This window comes from Thunnus maccoyii, chromosome 16 (genome assembly GCF_910596095.1).
Source record: "Thunnus maccoyii chromosome 16, fThuMac1.1, whole genome shotgun sequence".
Taxonomy (NCBI): domain Eukaryota; kingdom Metazoa; phylum Chordata; class Actinopteri; order Scombriformes; family Scombridae; genus Thunnus; species Thunnus maccoyii.
In genome coordinates this window covers 976,854-1,001,852 of record NC_056548.1, presented here as the reverse complement: position 1 = coordinate 1,001,852, position 24,999 = coordinate 976,854, and the positions used below count along the sequence as shown (strand labels likewise).

The following is a 24,999-nucleotide window of genomic DNA, read 5'->3' as shown; positions in this document are numbered from 1 at the left end:
CTAAAGGAGACTGAGCTGAAATACTGTTTTTATTACAATGAGGAAGTCTTCATGTCTATGTTTGTATCAAGCCCCCAGGAACAGTGACAGGCTTTGAAGCCAATTTGACATAGTGGCAAACCATGGAAGAAAAAACTTTTGGGTCCAACAAGGGCCCAAAAAGTATTTTTCCAGCATACAATCTTGGGAAAAGGATCGGCTGCGAAATGATGGATACATTTTTTTGAGCGTCACATCCAGCAAAATGACTTGTGTCACTTTCAGCATTTGATCCATTTGGTCTGAAAATATTTGGAAAGTATAGAGGAGCTGCAGGAGTTGCAGGAGTTTAATTTAAAACTTTCACAAGAATGAACAGGGCCCCACCTCTGAACAGTCAGAACAGTCAGAACAGTCAGAAAACTTTTCAGAAAGCTCTTAAATTAAATTCACTGCTGTTACTTTAAATGGTGACTGGTAAAACGTTTATCTCTGTTTGGAGCAGCTGACACACTCACACTGACCATATCTTATCTCAGAACTGTTTTCTATTTTTCACTTTTAAAGGCTTATCAAACTCCTGAACATTGCAGTATTGTATGGAAGATTTAAAATATCTAAATGAAAACAAATCAAAGACATAACTATGTTGAACTACAGTACACATTGTTATATGTATTTCCCTAGAATTATGTATGTATTTACTGTGTCATAATTAAAAGGAAATCAATGGTAAAATTACAAGTATTTAGACTTTTCTCTTTCATTTCTTTCAAATCAAATTACCATTTTCATTTAAAAAAGCTCATCTGCACCTCCTCATGAAAACTATAATGTGGCATGGAAATTCCTGTCCCGATGAAAAATCAATTATTCAGTTCAATTAAACTCAAAAAGCTCAATAATTGTCCTTAGAATATGTTTTATTCAGTTATGACAGTTATTACAGACAATCATTGACACTGTAAATTCCTACCTAAAAAGGCAGTACACATTATAATGTGTATCGTATTTTACTTTATTTCTTTGATTTCTTTTAGTCATTTTGAATCTTCCACGGTACTGCAGCAGGGTGCAAAATTAACTCCTTGTCCACCGGAGTGAATGCTCAAATTTTACCAGTTACTGAATGGATTACCATTGTTTTTTTGGCTGGTGAGTGAAGCAAATTTACCAGACACAGAAGATTTTATATCCTTTCATGTATTTCTACCTCCGTTTTGTATCGATCGAATATCTATTCCTAAGTTTCATATCCCTGTTTATCATTTTGCTAAGTCCCGCTTACTGTGTATTTGTATTGGTTAAACAGCCTGTCAATCAATCCCTCGCAGCCCAGGTAAGTTGTACCTGCTCCGGAGAGTTTCAGGAAGTCAAAAGTCAACGAGTGCATCACTGGTGAAATCTACAGCTGGAAAGTCAGCTTATCGTAGTTAGCGCGGCATAGTTTGGGCAGTGAGAGCCTGCGTGCGTCCATTGAGAAGTAAGTTTCCTTTTTTGTCCGCAGATATGAGTCTAAATTGCTACATTAAGTATCTGTAAAGCTATAGTAATCGTGCTCATGTTAGTGAACAGGGTCAGCTCTGCACTATATGAGCGGATGTATAGGTATATGACTAGGATAAGCAAGCAGCAAGAACTATATTTCATGCAATGTGTAGCAATGCTGTGCTTAGTATTATGGGAATGAAATGGTGATTGTTTCTAGAAGTTTTCAGGTTGCCCGTACGGAGGCACTGTTCGAGTGTGTCATACATAGTAATTTGGCAGATTTAGTATGAACCAAGATGGCGCTGCATAAACATGGCGGTAGATTACGTTCACATAAATACATAAGAGACATTGAATGTCATTCTCATGCTTGAAAACTCACAAAATTTTGACACACATGACGGGTCTTAAAATCTGTAATACTGTATAGGTGGCGGGCATGGGTGTGGCAGAATGGCTAGACAGCGCCCCCTACAATATTTCAACAAAGCAGCCCCAGTAGCAGGCAAAATAGTGGACAAATGAAAGTGATGTTTATCTCCTTCTTGCAATGTCTGAAAACAGCCCAGAGAAAAACTTGGTTTCAGGTTGAGTTGGTTGTGCCTGGTACATGGCATACATTGTAAACAAATCTGATCCACTAAATCTGTATTGTCACTGTGTTTTCTATAGGGAGCAGAAAGGATACATCAATAAAATTGTGAGGGGTAGATGGAAAGGAGGAACAGAGGAAAAGAGGGAGCGAAGAAGGGAGGAACAGCTGGAACAGGAAGCATGAAAACAAGATGGAAAAATTGTGATATTACAGGATTAGGATAGTCACTGTGTTTCACTTGTTTATTTTTTTATTGGGGATCTGCTAGGCTTACAGATCACTTATAAGATTACTTCATTGACAGTTGTGCATTCAGCAGATGGATTTAACAGGAGTTTAATTTTTAATTAATGACTAAATCACATGTATGTATGTAGCCTACTATTAAAATCCTGTGGTTTGTCCTTTTTGCTTTCCCAGAACAACAAAACACACAAGCGTGCACTTTGAGACAAGACCCTCATTTTCAGGCGGTCTCGGTTGACAGCTTTCACACCAGCGTTAACAAACCAATCAAACAAATAAAGACACCACAGTTCACTGAAGCACAACAAACAGATGAGTTGTGAAAGCAGAAGACTAACTGGACCTTGTGGTGAGATTGCTTTGTTGACTATTGTTTAAGATTTAACTTTTATTAACAACATTTAAGCCAGAAAAATGTAAATTTAACATGTACAAACCTGATCCCATAGAAAGCTCTAGAACAGCTACTGACTAGACCTGTGATGAGATGTTTTTAGTGTTGATCCTCATGAGTTTCTTTGACACTTAAATGACTGCAGCCAATCTGGGCTTTTTGTCAAATCAGTCAGATCCAGTAAAAACAGAGAATTACTTTATTCTGGCAGACAGACAGAAACACAACTGTTCTCTTATGATTGTCCTCTGATTTTACCAGAAAGCCAAAATGACAGAGAGTGACCTCCTCAACATTCTGGAACATTTAAAAGATGATGAATTTAAAAAGTTCAAATGGCACCTGAAGTATGAAAGGCTGCGCAACATCCCATCCATTCAAGAGAGCCAGCTGTCAAAGGCAGAGAGGTGGGACACGGTGGATATGACGGTGCAGAAATATGAATTTGCTGGAGCTGTGGAAGTGATCAAGAACATTTTAAAGAAGATCAGCAGGAATGATCTGGTGAGGGAGTTGCCAAACATCAGCTCAGGAGCAGAAGGTCAGTCACAGGAAGAGACAAACATGACATCACATCAGATCTGTGAGGGGAAACAGCTCGTGTCTATATTTTTCATAATTTTAGATACAGTCCAGACAGTAAGTACTTGGACAGTTACATATTTTTCTTACCTCAGGCTCTCTGCTATAACATATTCCATTTAAAATAAAATAATTTATACTGCATTAAAGTCTCAGCTTTGATTAGGTTTGCATCAAAACAGAAACAACTGTGTGGGAGATATAGCCCTTTTAACACATGGTGCATAAATTGCAGGGGTTCAAAAGTAATGAGACAGATACACATGAAGTTGGACTAAATAATCATATAACACAGACATAACTACATGAACCGATGCCCACGGTATATCTAGTAATATCTCCTCCACTGACCAAGAGATGCTGGCAGCTCTGAGACATACAGTACTTCCTGGAGGCTAGTTTCACACTGCAGGTCATTTAGGGTGTCTTTGGATTATTGAAAGATTGTGGGAGCAACTGTGGAAAACATAAATGAACTCTTGTCAGGTGGGCAGTGATGTAATTCTGACGGGTGGTCAATAACCGTCACAAAGTAACTGTTACTGGTTACTATAATCGGCGTTGTGAACCAGAGAGACTTTGAGTTTCGTTATGAATGACAAGAGGGGTAAAAACTAAATGTATTATTTTATTATTTAATATTATTATTTTCTCAGGTAGATTACTCCTGGTGAACATCAATTTCTCTGCCATGTATACACATAACATGTATCTAACAAAAGTGTAGATTTATTACAGAGTGATTTGTCCTTGTATTTAAAGTCTAACTAAAACTGAAACTTACACAAAGTGTCCTGTAGAAATCTAAATAAGTTTCCACCACTTAATATTTTACTGTTTGTTGAATTCAGACACAGGAAAAGTTCTGACTCAGACACGCAGAGCAAAAGAGAACAAAAAGTCAGGACTAACAAATGTCCTCTATAACTAATACTGATAAAGTAAGAAAGGCATGCTTTGAGAATAGGGTCAGTTTAGAGGAGAAATATGATCACTGGCTTGTTGCTTGTACACACAGATTTACAGTAACTAGTACTGTGCGTGTTAACATGTTCCCCAATTACCCACTTAACCTGGTTACATAAGTGCATATAAACACAGTGAAAGATGTTCATTTCTATATTTTATTTTCTCTTTCAGCAGATAGTGGTCTGCAGGAGGTTTCATATATATATAAGATCAGTCTGAGGAGGAAATGTCAACATGCAACTGAAGGAACTGATAAACAAGGAAGTAGAACCCTCCTCAACAGCATCTACACTGAGCTCTTCATCACGGAGCGACAGAGTGAAGAGGTTAATACCCAACATGAGGTGAGCCAGCTTGAGACAGCTTCCAAGATGGAGAACCTCCATGACACTCCAATCAAGTGCCACGATATCTTTAAAGCCTTACCTGACCAACAGAAATATATCCGAGTTGTTCTGACGAACGGCGTTGCTGGCATTGGAAAAACCTTCTCAGTGCAGAAGTTCGCTCTGGACTGGGCAGAGGGCTTGAAAAATCAAGATGTCAGTCTGGTGATTCTGCTTTTGTTCAGGGAGCTGAACTTGATCAAAGATGAGCAGTACAGTCTCCTCATGCTGATCCATGTTTTCCATCCAACATTACAGAATGTCACAGCAGAGAAGCTTGCTGACTGTAAAGTTTTGTTCATCTTTGATGGCCTGGATGAAAGCAGACTTTCACTGGATTTCAAGAACAATGAGGTCGTGACTGATGTCACACAGAAGTCATCAGTCAATGTGCTGTTGACAAACCTCATAGAGGGGAATCTGCTTCCCTTGGCTCTCGTATGGATAACTTCCCGACCTGCAGCAGCCAGTCAGATCCCTCTTACATGTGTTGACAGAGTAACAGAAGTACGAGGTTTCACTGACGCCCAGAAGGAAGAGTACTTCAGGGGGAGATTCTGTGATGAAGAGCTGTCTAGCAGAATCATCTCACACATCAAGACATCCAGGATTCTCAACATCATGTGTTACATCCCAGTCTTCTGCTGGATCACTGCTAGAGTTCTGAAGCAAATGTTGACTACAGACAAGAGAGGAGAGCTGCCCGAGACACTGACTAAGATGTACTCACTCTTCCTGCTACTTCTTTGCTGGACAAAGAGGAAGAAGCACAAGTATGATAAGGGACATGAGATGAGGCCACAGGAGTTGACAGAGGCTGACAGGGAATTTCTTCTGAAGCTGGGGAGACTGGCGTTTGAACATCTGGAGAAAGGAAACATCATGTTCTACCAAAAAGACCTGGAGCAGTGTGGTCTTGATGTCACAGAGACCTCGGTGTTGTCAGGATTTTGTACAGAGATCTTCATAAGAGAGAGTGTGATCTTCCAGGAAACAGTCTACTGCTTTGTTCATCTGAGCATTCAGGAGTTTCTGGCTGCAGTCTACATGTACCACTGTTACACCAGCGGCAACACAGAGGTACTGGATGACTTCCTGGGAAAAGAGTTCGAACACAGGGAATCAGTACTAAACTTTCTCCGCAATGACACTGCAGCTAATTTCAGATATAATGATAGCTCATCCCTGGATGGCTTCCTGAGAAGAGCCATGAAGAAATCTCTCAAAAGTGAAAATGGCTACCTGGACATGTTTGTTCGCTTCCTTCATGGCCTTTCTCTGGAGTCCAACTGGAGACTCTTAGGAGGCCTGCTGGGTCAGACTGAAGACAGTCCAGAGATCATCCAGAGAGCCATCAACAACATGAAGGAGATGAGCACTCATGATATCTCTCCCGACAGAAGCATCAATATCTTCCACTGTCTGATGGAGATGAATGACCGCTCAGTACATCAGGAGATCCAAGAGTTCCTGAAGTCAGAGAACAGATCAGCGAAGACACTTTCTGAGATTCACTGCACAGCTCTGGCCTACATGCTGCAGATGTCAAAGGAAGTTCTGGATGAGTTGGACCTGAAGAAGTACAACACATCAATTGAGGGACGAAAGAGACTAATCCCAGCTGTGAGGAACTGCAGAAAGGCTCAGTAAGTCCAGATGTGATTGGCATTATAAATCAGTGTAGATAAAAAGTTTTATCACAACATATATCAGTATTTTACTTTACTTTTACTTTATTTCAGTTATCAGTAATGCAGTAAAGTTACTTTTACATGAGTAGATTCTGCAAATAATATATAATCAGACAGACACTTTTTTACCTCAGTGAATAAGAGTTTAAAATAAGATCTGTATTATTTTTCAAAAGGTGATTACTGAAGTCAGGAAGCGGCTTTCATCATTTTTTTCCTACTGGTTTCGGAGCCATTCATAGAATTCACAGATTCAGTAATGTCAGTTACACAATAATATCTAAAACTTTAGCCTCTGTATGACATTCATTCTCATGAAGTCAACTTTTCATTTTGAAGAGGGAAATGTGTTACATAGTCTTGTTTTCAAGTCTTATGTTCTGTTCATCACAGACAGAAACTCTTAGGTGTTTTTTCTCTTGTTGGTGAAGGGTAGTAGCAGGAAATGCACAGACAATGAATGTATAAGAGCAGAATGATAGAATTCAGACTGTTTAAAGAGATCTTATACATATTGAAGGTCAATGTTATATTTTTAATGCAGATACCCTGATAACATCTTTCTGATGACATCATGTTGAAAATAATTCAGCCTTATTGGTTTGTTAATTGTTTTTGTGTGCAGTTTGTGTCATGCTCATTTAAATATTGAATTACATTAATATTGAATTATGCACAAGTCTTAATATTGTCATGTCATTTGTTTCATTTGTTTTTGTCTTAATCTTCTGAGTTGAACTGAGTAAAAATATCCTGGAGTAAAATTAAAAATAGTGGACAGCAAAAATGGCTTTCTAATTAATTTGGCCTCATGCTAACTTTGTGGAGACAGACACACAGACCAGGGATCAGATCACACAGACAGAATGTGCACATTATGGAAGCCTCAATGTAACTCCATTTTCTCTCCCTTAATCTGCAAGACTAAAGCAAAACAAAGATTAAAAGTCTGCAGGTATGAGGGAGAATGATGACAATTATTGTTTCATTCATGCATGATGAGATACAATTAGCTGAACAAGGAATGCTCTGGTAGCCTACTGGTTAAGATGCATGCCATATAATCACAATGTCTGTGGTTCATTTCCAGCAGTGCAGCCTTTGTTGCATGTCATTCCCTCTCTCTCTCTCTCTCCTCTTTCCCTGTTATCTCTCAACTGTCACTTTCCATTAAAGGAAGAAAATGCCCCTGGAGAAATATTTAAAAAAATTAAAAAAAAGATGTGAAGAGCAAATGTTAATCAACATAGGGAATGTCAAACTGTTTTGTCATCAAATGCATGAAGTAAATGTAAAGTATCCTCTTTCATGATAACATATGTTGTAATAAATGTGTCATGACAGACTTTCTGGCAGTGGACTCTCAAAGACTCACTATGAAATTGTGGCCTCGGCTCTGAAGTCCAACCCCTCCCATCTAAGAGAGCTGGACTTGAGCTGCAACGACCTGCACGATTCAAGAGTGGACATTCTGTCTGCTGGACTGGAGAGTCCAAACTGTAGACTGGAGATTCTGAGGTCAGTTCACTGGCTGCTGCTCTGGTAATTTTTTTCTATATATTCAATTCAAATCCTTCTCTGAAGTGTCACATGTTTGGTTAACACATTTTCAAGATTTCCCTGAGCACAAATCTGTAGAATTTACATTTTTTTATTTGTCTGACTTCCAAAGTTTAAGTTGATATGAGACTTCAGCAGTATAAACTACCAAATACAGGAAGTAGAAGGTCATGTAATAAATAATAAACAGGATTTTAGTCTAACATGTCTGATGTCATATTGATCCTCTAATTACAGATTTGACTGAGTTCAGCAGCATTTTATGAATCAGTGTTGACATTAATGTGTGTCTGAATGTTGTGGTGACATTTGGATGGTGTCTGTAGAAGGCTGAATTGATGATTCACAATAACACAATGACAAAGTCATTCATTTTAGTGAAAATCTCATTAATAAGGACATAGTAATGTTGAACTACATTTAAAACCTATATACATCCAATTGGATTATAAATGGATTTGTTCTTTATTCAGATTGAGTTACTGCACGTTGTCAGAGATCAGCTGTGCTTCTCTGGCCTCAGCTCTGAAGTCCAACCCCACCCATCTGAGAGAGCTGGAACTGAGCTACAATCAGCTGCAGGATGCAGGAGTGAAGCTGCTGTGTGATTTTCTGAAGAGTCCAAACTGTAGACTGGAGACTCTGAGGTCAGTCCACTGGTTGTAGCTTTGGTAGTGTTTTTTTCTATATTTTCAATTCAAATCCTCCACTGAAGTTTCAAATGTTTGGTTTATACATTTCTTGGATTTGCCTGAGAGGATGCATCCTCTCGGCTGGTGACTCAAAAAATTGGGGAGGACAGGAGGAAAACCAACATGGAATCTTACAACAAACCGCATCAAACTATATCATTGTCCCCCACCTGATAAAATCAGAGGGATTTTATATGCCAAATAAAACAATTTGCTTTTAAAAACAAAAACCCCTGAGTGGTGAAAAGGCTGCTTCTTTAAAGACATTTAGCATATACATATTGTTTCTAAACAAAGAAGAGCTCATTTTAGCCGTGCAGTGGTTCAGATGTGTCATTTTACCAACAAAGTGAAATTCAAATTCATAGTATTGCTCTATTGTGACAACAAATTTATGTTCTCATTAAAAACAGACAACATATCACATGATTTACACGTGTTTCCTGTGTATTTTCTTAGTATACAGAAATACATAAAGTACCACAAAGCTTATTATGTGATACAGGAACAGATCAGTGCTGAATACAAGAAAGACTGAACACTAAAAACATTCACAGATCTAAAAATGTAGGTTCACATCAGAAAGTATTAATGCATGTATCAAATACGACTTACACACTCTTATCTATATGTACAATATACAAAATATAATCTACAAAGCTGATATGTTAACACTAGGGGTGTTAACATGAACACAAAACTCACGGTTCTGATCATATCATGGATTTGAGTCACGGATCAGATAATTTTTAGGATCAGCGAAAAAAAGGGGGAGACAAATAAAACTTTGTTTTCCATTTATTCTGTAACACACTTACAGCCAGAAACAGTAAGGAACTTTTGTCCATGGTATTAAATGAAAACAACATTTAAGATGTTGAATGTTTAAATAAAATAAAATAAAATATATAAAATATTTAATGCTCAGTTATTGCAAAATGAGGCATGAAACCTTCCTCTTTTAAACAGTGAATGAAACAGCGTCTGTCCACATCATCAAAACTTGATGATAACAAACATTCACCACTAATGTCAGTTAGCAGCTAGATGCTAATTAGCTGCTCAGCTGCAGCACATTAAACAACAGGTAAACGTAACTCCAAATGTCACTTCGGACCCGTTAGATGCTGGTTTGATCGTTGCTCTTCAAAATCCCTGTTAGTGACATACTGTCTGCCCATGACTTGTACTTACAGCAGTTTGTTTACTTTGTCTTGAATGAGATATTAAATTTTGCAATTAATCCACAGTTCATATGCCTGCTGAACCGTGGGGGGCAATCCATATGGATCACGGATCAACTACAATCCGTTACACCACAAGTTAACACTTGTTATCCTAGTTACTTAAGCTTATTACTCAATATACGGCTCAGTTTAAAAACGAACTAAAGAAACTGAAACTGAAGCAAGCAGCCAGACCTCCCGCACTCATTCACTAATCACACAACATCAACAGGTGACTGAACAACCACTCAATTAAAAACGAAGAGAGAGAGAAGCTGTATCTGACTCACGTTATCTGATGTCTTCTTCTTTCTTTCATGGAGATGAAGTATCCATGTCATAACATCCATTTGTAGCTGTTGGTCATCTCGTTTGTTAGTTAACAGAACTTTATGGCTGCTGTTTAACCAGTCTGATATCATTAGCAACAATGAAAAACAAGCTAACTCTTCTGGTTGTTTCTCCGGTTGCTTCTCTCTCCAGCCTCCCCGGCAGCGTCCTGCTGCTGCTGCACTGCACAATCCAGATAATTTCTCCCGTTAGCTTAACAACAGTCCTTAACAGTCCTTCCATGGATGTATGAAGAGTCCTTCAGGCTGCTACAACAAGCCAGCTGTTGCATTGGCTAACGCAAGGAGCTATCTACTGCTGGATATTGGATATTGGACCAACTCAATGTCAATATTACATTCTGATTGTTGATTGGTTAGGGAGGCCATCCTCCCTTGGAGCGTCATTTTACGTGTCATGGCCAATCACAGATTAGCATGAAAAAAATGAAATACATTGAGTCCAATGTAAGAGATCCCGCCCTGCGGAGGACAGCAGGCACCCGTCCTCCTCTGTCCCCCACTCCACCTCCACCAATTGCGCCCCCCACCACCACCACTTCACACACTGCTCTTTCTCCTCCTGTCGCTGTTGAAGCATTTTAAACAGAATTTCAGTAATGGATTTTTTCCAAAGAGAATGGTTTATTTCAACCAAATATTCTTTTTTATATTTTGATCTCCCTTTTGCCTGTATATGTATATATACACACACACACACACACACACACACACATATATATATATATATGTGTGTGTGTATATGTGTATATATATATATATGTGTGTGTGTATATATGTGTATATATATATATATGTGTGTGTGTATATGTGTGTATATATATATATATATATATATATATATATATATATATATATATATATGTGTGTGTGTGTGTGTGTGTGTGTGTGTGTATATGTATGTATGTATGTATGTATATATGTATATAAATTTCCTTACTTTTTGTGCTAAGTTTATATATATATACATACATATATATATATAAACTTAGCACAAAAAGTAAGGAAATTTGTATTTGGTAGATTATTTCTTTGTTGTAACAATTCTTCTTAGCAATAAATCTTATACCGTTGGAAAGTCTGTTTATTTCCCTTTTTAATGGTGCCACATTTGTAAGGAACATGCATTTGTGGGATGAGCAGCAGAGCTAAGTATGTGGGTTGTGCCCATGAAAAATTTGCCAAATCTTCTCTGCCAATGCCAAACAGCTTATTCTGCCATTGACTCTTCACGGCCTGTCTCTGACATCCCCCGTTATATGGAACTTGGCCTTCACTTTGGAGATGGTACCAGGGCTCACTCCAAATAATACCGCAACTTGGTTTTGCAGAACACCAGCTTGAAGTTGCCTTATCACACGGGCCCTATCCAGATCAATATCCAGTCAAACGTGGCATGCCAATTCTTGAAGCAGACACCTGCTGACCACTGTAGCTGGCCCATGCTCACAGGTGCTGCCAATCAGGTGCCTGATTTGCACATGATTGGCAGCACCTGGGGGTACCAGAAGCTCAAAACAAGAGTCAGTAGCAACAGCAAAATAAGCTGTTCGGCATTGGCAGAGATTTGGCAAATTTTTCATGGGCGCAACCCACATACTCAGCTCTGCTATTCATCCCACAAATGCATGTTCCTTACAAATGTGGCACCATTTAAAAGGGAAATAAACAGGCTTTCCAACGGTATAAGATTTATTGCTAAGAAGAATTGTTACAACAAAGAAATAATCTACCAAACACAAATTTCCTTACTTTTTATGCTAAGTTCATATATATATATATAATATATATATATTTGATACTTATATATTATTTCTTTATTCAGATTGAATGGCTGCAGTTTGTCAGAGATCAGCTGTGCTTCTCTGGTCTCAGCCTCCAACCCCTCCCATCTGAGAGAGGTGGATCTGAGCTACAATCAGCTGCAGGATGCAGGAGTGAAGCTGCTGTGTGATCTTCTGGAGAATCCAGACTGTAGACTGAAGACTGTGAGGTCAGTTCTCTGACATCTGTTACTATTGTTGATATTAATGGTTAACAACTGAACATAGTTTATGTATATAGCTTAAACAACTTATATCTATTAAGTTAACTTTCTTTTTTCCATATTTTCATTTTTCACCGTACAAAGTTTAGTCTGTAGCCATAAAAGATGACTGATTATTAAGGAAATTAAGTGGTGAATTCATAAAGATATTACCATGAATTGCGAATCATTTGTAACCGCTATTTGCCCCGTCTCCAGGTCGTATCACAGTAAATATTGCACTAATGATATGACGGTGCAAACACTCACAAAGTTTTGCAGCTGAGTGCAATTTGCCCTTGTTTTGGATCTCATTGAGTGAGCTTAGCGGTTTACAATGTTTCAGGCTTTCCTCCACATTTCAGCACATAGATTGGTCTATAATGAAAACTGCAGAGAACACAAATGCCTCACATTGCATGTCTTTAATTAGCAGAAGGGTGCACAGAGCTCTCCAAAATCACAAACCAACTTTAATGTATTCTTCTTTTACTTCTCTAGTATTTTTAATCTATATGATCTACTGAAATGTCCATCAAAATAGGCTACAGCTAGTGACTCAGGCAGGTCTGAAACATGTTAGATTAATGTCTTAATCTCATAATAAGGTGTCACTGAATGTATCCTGGATTTCGCAGAAACATCAGTACTAATGTTCTGTTTGTTGCCCACAGCTGGCTGTGTGTCACAGCTGGCTACAGCTTCACACAGCAGCTGAAATAATAAGTGTGTCTCCAAACTGAGAAAGAGGCTGTGTGCATTTATACATGCGGCACAGCAGGGGTAACTTCATTAACACTGGATTGGTCAGGATCTGACGTTAATTGATGTTTTGTGCTCTGCTAAACATCTGCACAGGTCAGTTTTTATTTTAGTCCCAGTCCAGCCCTAATAACTATAGCAATTTTGGCCAAGACCAGCCCCCCACGATCAGTCGAACACCACCCACCAGTACGCCATCCTTGCGGTCCCTTGTACTATAGTACAGTGTGTACTGTACTATACCCCTAAACTACTATAAAGCTGAGTAGTATGTGACGTGGACAAATGTACAAGTGCAAGTGGACTAGTGTACTCATTCACTCTTGACTGACTCCCTGGTGATCCGAGGTAGCTCTATTGGTGAACACCTTCACCACAGGGTTTTAGCATTAACTGTAGTTAAGAGAGTTTAAGGTTTTTTTATACAAAATATATGAAGTGATATGGCGTATCATTATAAACTAAACTACACAGGAGCAGCTACATAAATTAAAATTATGTTAAAATTAACATTCAAATGTTGCTTATAAGGAAATACATCTGTAATAATAATACAAGTATCATGTAACATAGTAGAACTTCGTATAACACAAGAAAAACTTAAAATGCAGGACTTGGAGGATCTGAATAATTCTTCCATCACTGGGACCAGCATGTTGCTGCACTTTGTCTTCCTATCTCACTCTGTCCTGAAAGCAGTTTTTTTCTTATAGGCTAATAGTTGATACTCTCTCATCATTGTCATAATTCTCTTCTCTGTTTTCTAGCAAAGTTTTTTGCTAGTTGTTTCAGGGGGAGCAACAGTTTTTACAAATATTGCTTTACTTTTCCTCTTAGTTTTTTTCTTTTGAAATGTGCTCTGTGACAACTGTTTCACTGTTTGATGTTGTGTTGGATAGCACGTTACCTGGGGAGTTTCTGCGTCCCTATCAACACGTGAGTGGAGTGCTGCCTTGACTCCTCCAGTAAAGGAATACATAATTATGGCCTGAGCCCCAAAGGGGCGAAGACCCTATTGTATTTTGTGTGTTTGTTTCTTTCTTCTTCTTCTTCTTATTCTTTCTTTATTATTACACCACTTCAACCCTTAATTTGACCCCCTAAACATGCTCAAAAACTCACCAAATTTGGCATGCGCATCAGGTCTGGTGAAAAATTTGATAAAATGTTAAAATTATCCCCCAAAGTGCCAAAATGTGCTCTATAGCACCACCTATGTATCTAATATGGCTGCCACAAACTTGCTTAATTTTAATGACACAGGTGTGAGCAAGACAGACATGTCTCACCCTGCAGAAAATTCTCATCCTCACACCGTTGAGATTTGATGTTTCGCCATGACAGAGGAAGTTGCTATAACTTTATTGTAAATGCTCAAGTCTGCACCAAACTTTACATGCTTGATAAGAGTCCTGGCCTGAACATGTCTACATGACAATATTCCATCAGTGATACAAACTGACTGAATAGCGCCCCCTATGAAATTTCAGCGAAGCAGCCCCAGCAGCAGGCAAAATAGTGGACAAAGGAAGTGATGTTTATCTCCTTCTTGCACTGTCTGAAAACAGCCCGGGTCTGAAGACATCTACATTCCCGGGACAGAAGCCCTTCAACTGGGCACGAGGGGCCCGTTCAACGCTGCTTGCAGCTTTAATAATAAATCTATAGCTGCTTGGGGCCCCTTTTAGTTGAAGGCCCAAGGTAGTTGCCAACCTTTGCCTAGTGGTACTTCCACCTCTGCATCTGACACGAGAAACAGAGAGGACAGAAGAGGTGAGGTGAGTCAGGCCCAGTAAGAGATGTGATTGGGCCAGACTAGTGTCATTGTAGAAAATTAACCAATGGGCCACTGCCCCTGCTTTATGGGCCGGTCAAACAAAAAAAAAAAAAAAGACCATTGTGTCAGCCCACCGGGAAAGTGCCCAGTCTGCCAGATGGCCAGTCCACCCCTGGCTGTTACACACAGATTCCAGATTTATATGACTATAGATTTCGCCCTTGATATCAGTCAATATCAGTTCAACATCATGCGGCCTCACAATGCCTCACAAGTTCGAAGATACGAAGAGAGAGAGAGAGAATTAGTGCATTTCAATTAACACCAACTCTGTGAAGATGCTAATAATTTCACTCTAACTGCGTGTGTCCATTAGGGTTGGTCTTTGTGAATTGGACTCTTCTTGCAATGAGACCCTTTTGCATAGAAATGTATGCATATTATCTAATTTACATACGGCACCAAGACACTATTTGCTTGACAGCGCAGTTTGGGGTGCATTTCACCCTTTACAGGTGTTTGTGAATTACACAGTTTCTTTTTGTCTCATTTGCGCAGGTTTAGCAGCTGCAAAAGCTGTGCAGTCCTTTTGTGAATTCGCCCCTGAATGTCCACAGTTAGTTGTTAGGATAAATTAGGTTTTTTTTGTTATCAGATTTTAATTTTTTTTTTTCAGTACTTGATATTAGATTGAATATAACAGGAAAATATCAGCCTCTATGTACATCTGTAATTGAAATTGAAATTTTTAACATAAGCATACAAACATGGTACTATTATGACATTCATCAGCTACCTGACAGAGGGTTATTTGCCCCTCCAGTCTTAAAAGTTTTCCCCCCTCCCTTCCCCTATCCTGGATGGCACATGGGTAAGACAACCCAAAAACAAGAATGAAAAATAGAGAAGTAGATAAATAAATAAATATAAGATAAGAAATAAATACAAACAAAATAAAATGCAACAAATAAATACATATAAGAAATAAATGATAAATATATCGTACGTTTAAAAATAGTAATACATGTAAAAAACTACCACAGGAAAACAATGTAGACCAGTTTATTATTGTCATTTCGTAATGATGCTCTCATTTTGTCTTGTATTGCAAATCTAGCAAACCTCTTTCCTTTACAGTGGTGCCCTTTCGCCCCTAAATGCCTCTGACAGGCGTTGAGCATCTCTGTCCACAGACTAACCTGCCTGCACCAGGCTAACTGACAGCTGAAATTTACTGAACCAAAATAGTTTGCATGTCAGTCCCACGGGAAGAAATCAACAGTGTTTGTACTTATTGATTCATTGGTTTTATTTCGTCATCCACTGTAGCAAGTGAATCTGCCTGTAGTGAAACTGGGGCTAACCGGTGTTTCCTCCACATACTCTCCTTCACCCAGCTGCCCAATTGACCCTCTGCTTCTTCCCACTTTAACCTGAATAACAAACTGGGGCTCGGTGCTCTGGTTGGATCCAGACAGAGAGCCGGGGCTAGCGTTAGCTGGGAGGCTAGCGGAGGCTAACTGGCTGTGCTTCCCTCCGGTCATGCTGCGGCCAACGCTCCGCTAGCCTCCCAGCTATCTCCAGCTCTCCGTTGACGTTGAAGTCAGCATTGTCTAGTTTGTATATATCTTGCTGTAATATATGAGTTTCTTGTAACAATATGATATCTACATTTTTCTTTTTTAAAATGTCTAGACAACTACAGCATTTCTTAACTTCATTGTGATGGATTATACATTACATGAAAAGACAGACAACCTTACCATAAGTCAAACAGATTTGCAGTGTAGGCTATATACTGTAAATAATCAAAATGTACAAGAGAGAAAAAAACAGAAGGAAAGAAAAACATCCAAACGAACAAAAGAAACAATATTGCAAGACAATAAACAACCCAGGCCATTAAAACCCTGATCCTTTCCCTCCTAATCTTCAAAGTCCCCTGCCTATGCCCTCTCCCCACCCCCCAACCTCCCTTGCAGCTCCCACCCACCTAACCCCACATAGGACAAAATAGCTGCTATCATCAAAGCCAAAACTGTGAAATAAAGAGAAATTGTTTTTATATTGACTCCTCCTACTCCATCCCATCTATGTGAAGCTGTGACACACAGTGCCCACTGTTAGTTAAAGGCAATTCATGTTTATTATCTTTGGTAAAGAGTCACATCTGTATACAGTAGATCCTCTCAACTAATATCTGCCTAAAATTGACCAAGTTTACTTGCTGAAGGACAAATGTTTCTTTATTATGTTCTTTAATGTGTTTTAATGAATAATGTCTGATCATTGATATTGATCCCTCAGAACACACACATGCACACACACACTCACAGACACGCAGAGGAACACAAAGAGATCAATTCAGGTGTCAAAATATTTTTTATGAATCAGTGTTGACAAGAATATGTGTCTGAATGTTGTGGTGACATTTGGATAATTTCTGTAGAAGGCTGACATTATGATGGTCCACAATAACACAATGACAAAGTCACTCTGTTCATTTTAGAGAAAAGCTCATTGATTAGGACATAGTAATGTTGAACTACACATTTAAAACCTGAACACACGTGACTGGATTATCAATCGATGTTTATCTATGTCATTTATTCTTTATTCAGATTGATATCCTGCAGTTTGTCAGAGATCAGCTGTGCTTCTCTGGACTCAGCTCTGAAGACCAACCCCTCCCATCTGAGAGAGCTGGATCTGGGTAAAAATGACCTGCTTGACTCAGGATTGAAGCTGCTGTGTGATTTTCTGGAGAGTCCACACTGTAGACTGGAGACTCTGAGGTCAGACACCATTTTTTTTATTTCTGTGCTGAGATTGATGATGTGATTTATTGATGTGACAGTTGTGGTGACACTAAACTGCAGAAGCTGATATTATGCTGATCCACACTAAGGATCCTAAAAGGAAAGTTTATTTTCTTCAGCAATATTGAGCTGCACATTTAAAACTTTCATATTACAAAGAAAATCCTACATTGGTTAATTCACTCTGAACCTCTTAAGGACAAAAAAAAAAGATTTCAGATTAATAGTGATTCATATCTGAATGATCAACAATCAATTTTTGAATTCCAGAGATCAATCCTTGCATTTGCACCTTTACTCTGTAACCATGTGTACATGTGCAATGTGTTGTGTGTATGCAGTGCTCTCTTGCTGTAGATGGTTCAGTTGAAGCTGCATGATGTGTAAAATGTCTACTTGTGTAAATCGAGTAATTACAACATGCACAAAAATCTTATTTTAAGTTTGAAAGTAATATAGATGTTATCTGCTGTATAATCTGCCTTGATTCACAGCAGTCCTGTAAAATGTGACGTGAACAGTTTCAGTCATGACTCAGGAAAATCAGCTGACTCTGGCTGTCTCGTAGGGGATCTAGAGATCACATCTACAAGAGGAACAGACTGAAAAAAGACTCCACACATTGATCTGAGCTCTTGGTTTGTGTTTGTTAATGAGATATCATGTCTGACTACGAGATGTGAAACCATGGAAGCGGACTGAACAGTGCAGATTCTACTGTATTCAGTCTGTCTCTACCTGCCGGGGAGACTGATATCTTGTCAACACAAATAAAACAGTGCAGATTAACTAATGAGCAGACTTTCAGTTTCTGCTGTCTGTGCTCAAAGTGATAGGGTTGAAACAGCGGGTACTGACAGTCCATGTGTTGCTTTATGGGATAGCATTTGTTTTTTAAATGTGCATGGTGATGAAGCCCTTGCAAGTGATGCACGTCTTTTATTATTCTTGCTCAACTGTTTTGTACATGTAAGCCTAAAATAACATAAATGTGCCATGTTTTAGTCTTGTTGCATTTATACTCATGTTTGACTGCACAACTTGAGTTTGTACTGATGGAGTCACTGATGGAGATGCAGAGTTTGAGAGGTGAAGTCACTACATCTTTATTGAAGGAGAAGCATGTTGTCATTAATATTAATGAGAGCTCTTTTTCACTTTTTGTATTTGAGAGTTTTTAACCTGCATTCTGTGGGTTCAGGTGTTTGGAGTTTATGTTTTATAAACTCCTACATTCTAAACCCTCTTCAGCTCTAAACGGATTATGAATCATTAAATTATTAAAAGCAACAGAACGTTTTCTTCTGAAGTGACATAATTTATTCTTTATTCAGATTGTTTTGCTGCAGTTTGTCAGAGATCAGCTGTGCTTCTCTGGCCTCAGCTCTGAAGACCAACCCCTCCAATCTGAGAGAGCTGGATCTGAGTGACAACAACCTGCAGAATTCAGGAGTGAAGTTGCTGTGTGATTTTCTGGAGAGTCCACACTTTAGACTGAAGACTCTGAGGTCAGTTCACTGACTCTGTTACTGTTGTTGTTCTTTATGTTTAACAAGTGAACCTAATATATTTACATACATAACTTACATCCATTAAGTTAATTATTTTTGTTTTCCATATTTTCATTTTTTTACTGTGAAACATTTAGTTCGTAGTTACAAAAGATGACAGACTCTTAAAGAAATTGTAGAAATGTCCACTGTAACTTGTTAAAGTAAATCAATGTTTATAATTATTGGTAAATAGTCACATCTGTATACAGAAGATCCTCTCAATTAATATCTACCTTAAACTTGCTGAAGGATAAATACTTATTTATTATATTCTTTCATGTGTTTTAATGAATATTGTCTGATCATTGATATAGATCCTTCAGAATACACACACACACAAAGGGACACAGAGAGGTCAATGCAAGTGTTTAATGTGCTTTTTATTTATCAGCATTGACAAGAATATGTGTCTGAATGTTGTGGTGACATTTGGATAATGTCTGTAGAAGGCTGACATTATGATGGTCCGCTTTTAGACAAAAGCTCATTGATCAGGATATAGTAATGTTGAACTACACATTTTAAATTGAACACACGTGATTGGGTTATGAATGGATTTTTTTTTATCTACATCATTTATTCTTTATTCAGATTGAGTCGTTGCAGTTTGTCAGATATCAGCTGTGCTTCTCTGGCCTCAGCTCTGAGGTCCAACCCCTCCGGTCTGAGAGAGCTGGAGATGAATTACAACAAGCTTCAAGATTCAGTAGTGAAGCTGCTGTGTGATTTTCTGGAGAGTCCACACTGTAGGCTGGAGACTCTGAGGTCAGAGACCATTTTTTACTTCTGTTCTGTAATTAATATGCTGTGACAGTTGTGGTGACGCTAAACTGCAGACATAAAGCTGATATTATGTTGATCCACACTGAGAATCTTAATGGGAAAGTCTTATTTTCTTTTTCAGCGATTTAGTCCATTGACTGTGTCAGAGCAATGTTGTCTGCACTTTTAAAACCTTCATATAACAATATTCTACACTGGATAATTCATTCTTAACCTCTAAAACTCTATTTTTTCTTTTTTATATTTGATCGTTTTTAATCTGCATCTTGTTGGGTTCAAGGGTTTGCCATCTTCTTAACATTAGGGCTGGACAAAAAATACATTTTCCAATTAATCATGACTCTTATTTGAATGATCAATAATCGATTCTTGAAATCCAGAGATCATTTTTTGCACCTTTACTCAGTAAATGTGTACATGTGGACTGTACACTAAATGCCTCAGTTAGAGCAGCATGATGCGTAAAATGTTTACTTTGTGGAAATTGAGTTAGTACAACTTGTACAAAAATCTTATTTTAAGGTAAAAGTAATGTAGATGCTAGCAGCTATATTAGCTGCCTTGAGTTACGACAGTCCCATAAACCATGGCTTCAGTATTTTCAGTTTGTCTTTGTGTCTAAACTCAGGGGCTGCATCCTTCGAAGGTTGCATTTGAAGATTGAATGCGTTACAGTGGCGCAACCAAGGTTGAACCAAGGTTGCGGCCAGTAAAAATGCGGCCTTCTTTTTCCAAATTTGGAGGATCCAAGAGATGGATCCTTTGCAGCCCAACCTATCCCAGAATGCATTTCGCATCATATGGCAACAGCAATGGCGGAGATTTTTATCCAGACTAAGCTGTCATAATTTTTGCTGTAGGACTAGGAATATGTCACTTAATTAAATTGAAATATTTTTTCAGGAGATAAAGTAAGCATTTAGACTCCCAACATGTGGTCAGTATAGACATTTTTGGAGATCTGAGGAGCCACTGACCAGGTGAGATGAGTGGGTCATCTCAGCTGCTAGCAGCCTGACTCCTGAGATGATCAGCTGGTCAACGTCTGACATCATCAGCCTAATCTGATGAACTGATCTGTGTAGCTCTTCTGTGATCTGCCACTGGCTCTAATATCTCTGCAGCATTTTGATTTTCTAAACTTCTACAATCTAAACCTTCTTAAGCTGTGAACATATTATGAAACATTAAATCATTTTAAGCATGAACTTTGTCTTCTAAAGTGATATCATTTGTTCTTTATTCAGATTGTGTTGCTGTAGTTTGTCAGAGGTCAGCTGTGCTTCTCTGGCCTCAGCTCTGAAGTGCAACCCCTCCCATCTGAGAGAGCTGGAGATGGATGGAAACAAGCTGCAGGATTCAGGAGCGAAGCTGCTGTGTGATTTTCTGGAGAGTCCAGACTGTAGACTGGAGACTCTGAGGTCAGTTCACTGACTGTTACTATTCTTGATCTTATATGTTTAACAATTAAACCTAATTTATGTACATACAAAACGAAGATTATGATATCATAACCTAAATTCTATAAGCTAAGGTTGAGCCCTCTACTGGACTCTGTGGGTAATACTCTTTTTCAATTACATGCATGCAGTCGCCCACTGAAATTTATGTATATAGTTGGCCAATCAGGACGTGCCTACTGATAACGTGTCTCACACACTATATAAGCAGTGTCTCACTGCTGCTCACCATCCAAAACCTCTTCAGCAGATGGGATAGGAGTGGCAGGGTCCAGGGGTAGAGGGCTCTGCCTGTGCTTATAGGAAGCGTCCTTGCTCTGGTCAGTGTGTGGTCAAGAGGTGTTATTCCTGCTTGAGGATACATGAAGCTGCATGCTACATCATCGTTTCCCAGGGAGACGCGCTGCGCTGGCTGGTCCAAGAAATAACAGCACCAGCAATCGCAGCAAGACACAGATCTGCTGTTGGGTGTTGCTATGTCAGCCAGGATGTGTGTGTGCTTCTCTGACAGAGAGAAGAGAGACAGGAGCTGCCAGCAGAGCAAGTACTTTCTGCATTACACAGACTCTGTGACCAGCTGAATGAAGAAGGCTGAGCCGTTATTATCCCAGCCTCACAGAGGGCCAGGGAGGCGGAAGAGGGGAGGGTGATGGATTGTACTCTTTGGAAAATGTACAACATATTTTTATTGAAACATTTTCAACATGTGAACACACACACAACGAACTTGAAAAGTGGTGGGAGGGAGCAGTGAACCCGCAACAATGTGACACTCCCTTCTGCTGAAAGTCATTTTGGTATAGCTGACTTTCCCCAATCGTAAGCCTGCGTCAGCAGGGGTCTGTCTGTGTTCCTCACTGCAGCTTGGACCACTCTGCTGTCACGGGCGGGTCCTTGCTGTGGTATCTCCTTCGAGGTGGTGTGGGAGGTGACTGAAGCATCGTGGGCTAACGGTGCTCTGTCCTGCCTGCGCACTCTCCTCCTTGCAGTGGTCTTGCAGCACTGCACTGCGCTCCTCTCTGGTTTAAAGAAAGCGTGAGTGGCAGATGACGGTTCAGATGCACTTTCTCTTCTTCCAGCCTCTTGAGTTCCAGCCACACGTGATGTGAGCCTACTTTAGCAAGTGATATCACTCACCCTGCAGCAGTCATGACACCCAGAATATGGTTGTTAATCTGACTGATGATGTGACCCAGAAATTCAACATATTCAGCCATGGAGGAGGCGTGCAGCGGTGTATTGACCGCCGCAATGCCCAACACAACTAGATTGTTCACCGCCGCGCCCAGCTGTGCAACCAGCTGCATGCCCAGCCTCAGAATTTTCTCAAAATATTCCAGCGTGTCCCCCTCTTGCATAAGTGGAGACTGCAGCTTTCTGGCTGCCACCCAGCCTGCCAAGTGGGGAATCAGGAGGGCTGTGAGGGCCTCTTCCAAGGGGGGCACACCAGGACAGCCTGCCTCTGTGTGGCCCTGCACCCTCAGTAAGGAAACCAGTCCTGCCACTGGTGAGTATGTTTTCAGCAGCTCCTTCCAAGACGCTTTGATGCACTGCCAGGTGTGCTGGAGAGGAGTTGAAACAAGGGCTGTATGACCCGGATTTGGCTGACCAGTTTTGGTGGAGTTGGGGGGGCTAAAAGGAGCCCAACACGCTCCGCTGTCATGGCCTGAATGTTAGAGAAATCATGGCAAACTGAAGTTGGTGGCAGATTTCCGAAGGTCAGCGAGGTTGCAGAGACTGACAAGAGGTTGTCGTCATCATCCATCGGAGAAATGCATGGAGAGCCTTGGCTAAGGCGTCCTGATTGGCCAGCTACATACATGCAAATTTCAGTGAGCAATTGCGTGCATGTGATTGGAAGAGAATATTACCCTAAGAGTCCAGTAGAGGACGGAGCCTGTGTGAGATAGAACTTACACCCACGAAAATAATTTTGTCCTTATTTTCATTTTTTTACTTTCATTTTTTACTTCTGTAGTCATAAAAGATGATTGATTCTTAAAGAAACTCTAGAAAATGTCCACAGTTAGTTGTTAAAGCAATGTAACCATGGGAAGATTTACATGTATGACATTAAATGAGCTTTGCAAAACTGTCACAGAGTGTAACTCCTCCACCTCCTGCATTGATCCTATACCTACTGCATTTTTAAGCGGGTGTTTTATAGTGTCTCAAGTCATGCCCTGAACATTATAAATACATCTCTTAGAACAGGCATCTTCCCAGATGCCTTCAAAACAGCTGTTGTAAAACCTTTATTAATGAAACCAAGACTAGATATTAATGTAGTGATTAACTATAGACTGATATACAACCTTCCATTCGTAAGTAAATTACTTGAAAAGATAGTTCAGTCCAAATAAATTGCTTTCTCAAAGAAAACAATATTCTGGAGGAGTTTCAGTCAGGCTTTAGAACAAACCACAGCACTGAAACTGCTCTCACCAAGATAATCAGTGACCTCAGACTGAACTAGTAAAGTGTCAATTCTCATCCTGTTAGACCTAAGTGCAGCATTTGACATGATTGACCATGATCATGACACCATGACTAATCAATCGTCTTGAAAAGTGTCTTTCTGACTGTGTGTTAAACTGGTTGAAAACATAGATCAAAGGGAGAAAGTTTTATGTCAGCCTTGGAGATCATGAGCCCTATTTTAACGATCTAAAGCACACAGTCTGAAGCGCATGGCGCAATTGCATTTAGGGTGTGTCCAAATCCACTTTTGCTATTTTAACGGCGGAAAAATGGTTGATGTGCCAGGTGCATGGTTCAAAGGGGTTGTCCATAGTCTCCTAATTAATCATGGGTGTGTTTTCGGCGTAACATGCAATAAATCAATCATAGTGTCATCTCCCATTCCCTATAAGAGCCAGGTGCACTTGCACCTTGGTGGACTGCTAATATGACGGCGCATTTGCCAAGTAGTAAGAAGGAACACCTCTCTGCAGAGGAAACGGATCTGCTCGTGCGCAAAGTGAAAGCACACAATCCATAACGAGCACACTGGCCCCTGCTGCTCCTGGACCCTCCTGTGGTCAGCCCTAGACCACCAGTTTTAGATCCTGTTCATTAACTTTTTGCAAATGTATCTTTCTTTGTTTTTTTGAAATAAGTTTATTTTTTTAATTACAGTTTTGGTTTCTTTAAAATCGTTTTGTTCAGTCATGGAGGAACAGGTCAAATCAGCAGGGTTTTAATTGCTGAAAGTATGGAAACCTGATCACTGTACTCTCAGAAATGTTACAGAATATTTGTTAAATATTGTTCAATAATTAAATCATTAATTTTAATCATGTAAAGAATCATCAACACAGTTATCAGGACTTGATCAGCTCTCCAAGGTTCTGATCCTGCTGCTGGCAGCAGCTAGAAGCTGTGCAGATTTATTTCCTTCATTAGATTAATCATTGTTTTCACCTCATTTATTTCCTCATATGTTCCTCATGTCATCATGTATTGATGCAGCAGGAAAGTCATTGTTGTCCATCTGTTTAAATACCTACGTGTATTGCCACGATTCCTTCAAATAACTAAACAATTGAACCCATCATTAATGCGATTAGTTAATTCTGATAAATATTATGACTAAGCATTATGACATGTAGGCCTAGTTTTTAAAAATATTTTAATATACACAATAATAATCTTTTAC

At 39.4% G+C, this 24,999-nt stretch overlaps 1 protein-coding gene across 1 annotated transcript; it reads left to right on the top strand.

The window, feature by feature from the left end:
* The first annotated feature begins 1,120 nt into the window (after nucleotides 1-1,120).
* On the top strand, nucleotides 1,121-23,380 carry LOC121881336 (NACHT, LRR and PYD domains-containing protein 3-like). Its single transcript, XM_042389069.1, has 12 exons — nucleotides 1,121-1,462; nucleotides 2,143-2,660; nucleotides 2,967-3,246; nucleotides 4,428-6,288; nucleotides 7,678-7,851; nucleotides 8,367-8,540; nucleotides 11,987-12,154; nucleotides 17,348-17,521; nucleotides 18,880-19,053; nucleotides 19,690-19,863; nucleotides 21,129-21,302; nucleotides 23,320-23,380. The coding sequence occupies exons 3-12, from the start codon at nucleotides 2,976-2,978 to the stop codon at nucleotides 23,330-23,332; spliced, it is 3,357 nt and encodes a 1,118-aa protein (XP_042245003.1). The 5' UTR covers nucleotides 1,121-1,462; nucleotides 2,143-2,660; nucleotides 2,967-2,975; the 3' UTR covers nucleotides 23,333-23,380.
* The last annotated feature ends 1,619 nt before the right edge of the window (nucleotides 23,381-24,999 follow it).

Excerpts from the sequence above, each read along its gene's own strand:
- LOC121881336 (XM_042389069.1), top strand. The coding sequence starts at position 2,976 with ATGACAGAGAGTGACCTCCTCAACATTCTGGAACATTTAAAAGATGAT. Across the intron at positions 3,247-4,427 it reads CATCAGCTCAGGAGCAGAAG|CAGATAGTGGTCTGCAGGAG; the intron begins GTCAGTCACAGG and ends TTTCTCTTTCAG. Across the intron at positions 17,522-18,879 it reads TGTAGACTGGAGACTCTGAG|ATTGTTTTGCTGCAGTTTGT; the intron begins GTCAGACACCAT and ends TTCTTTATTCAG.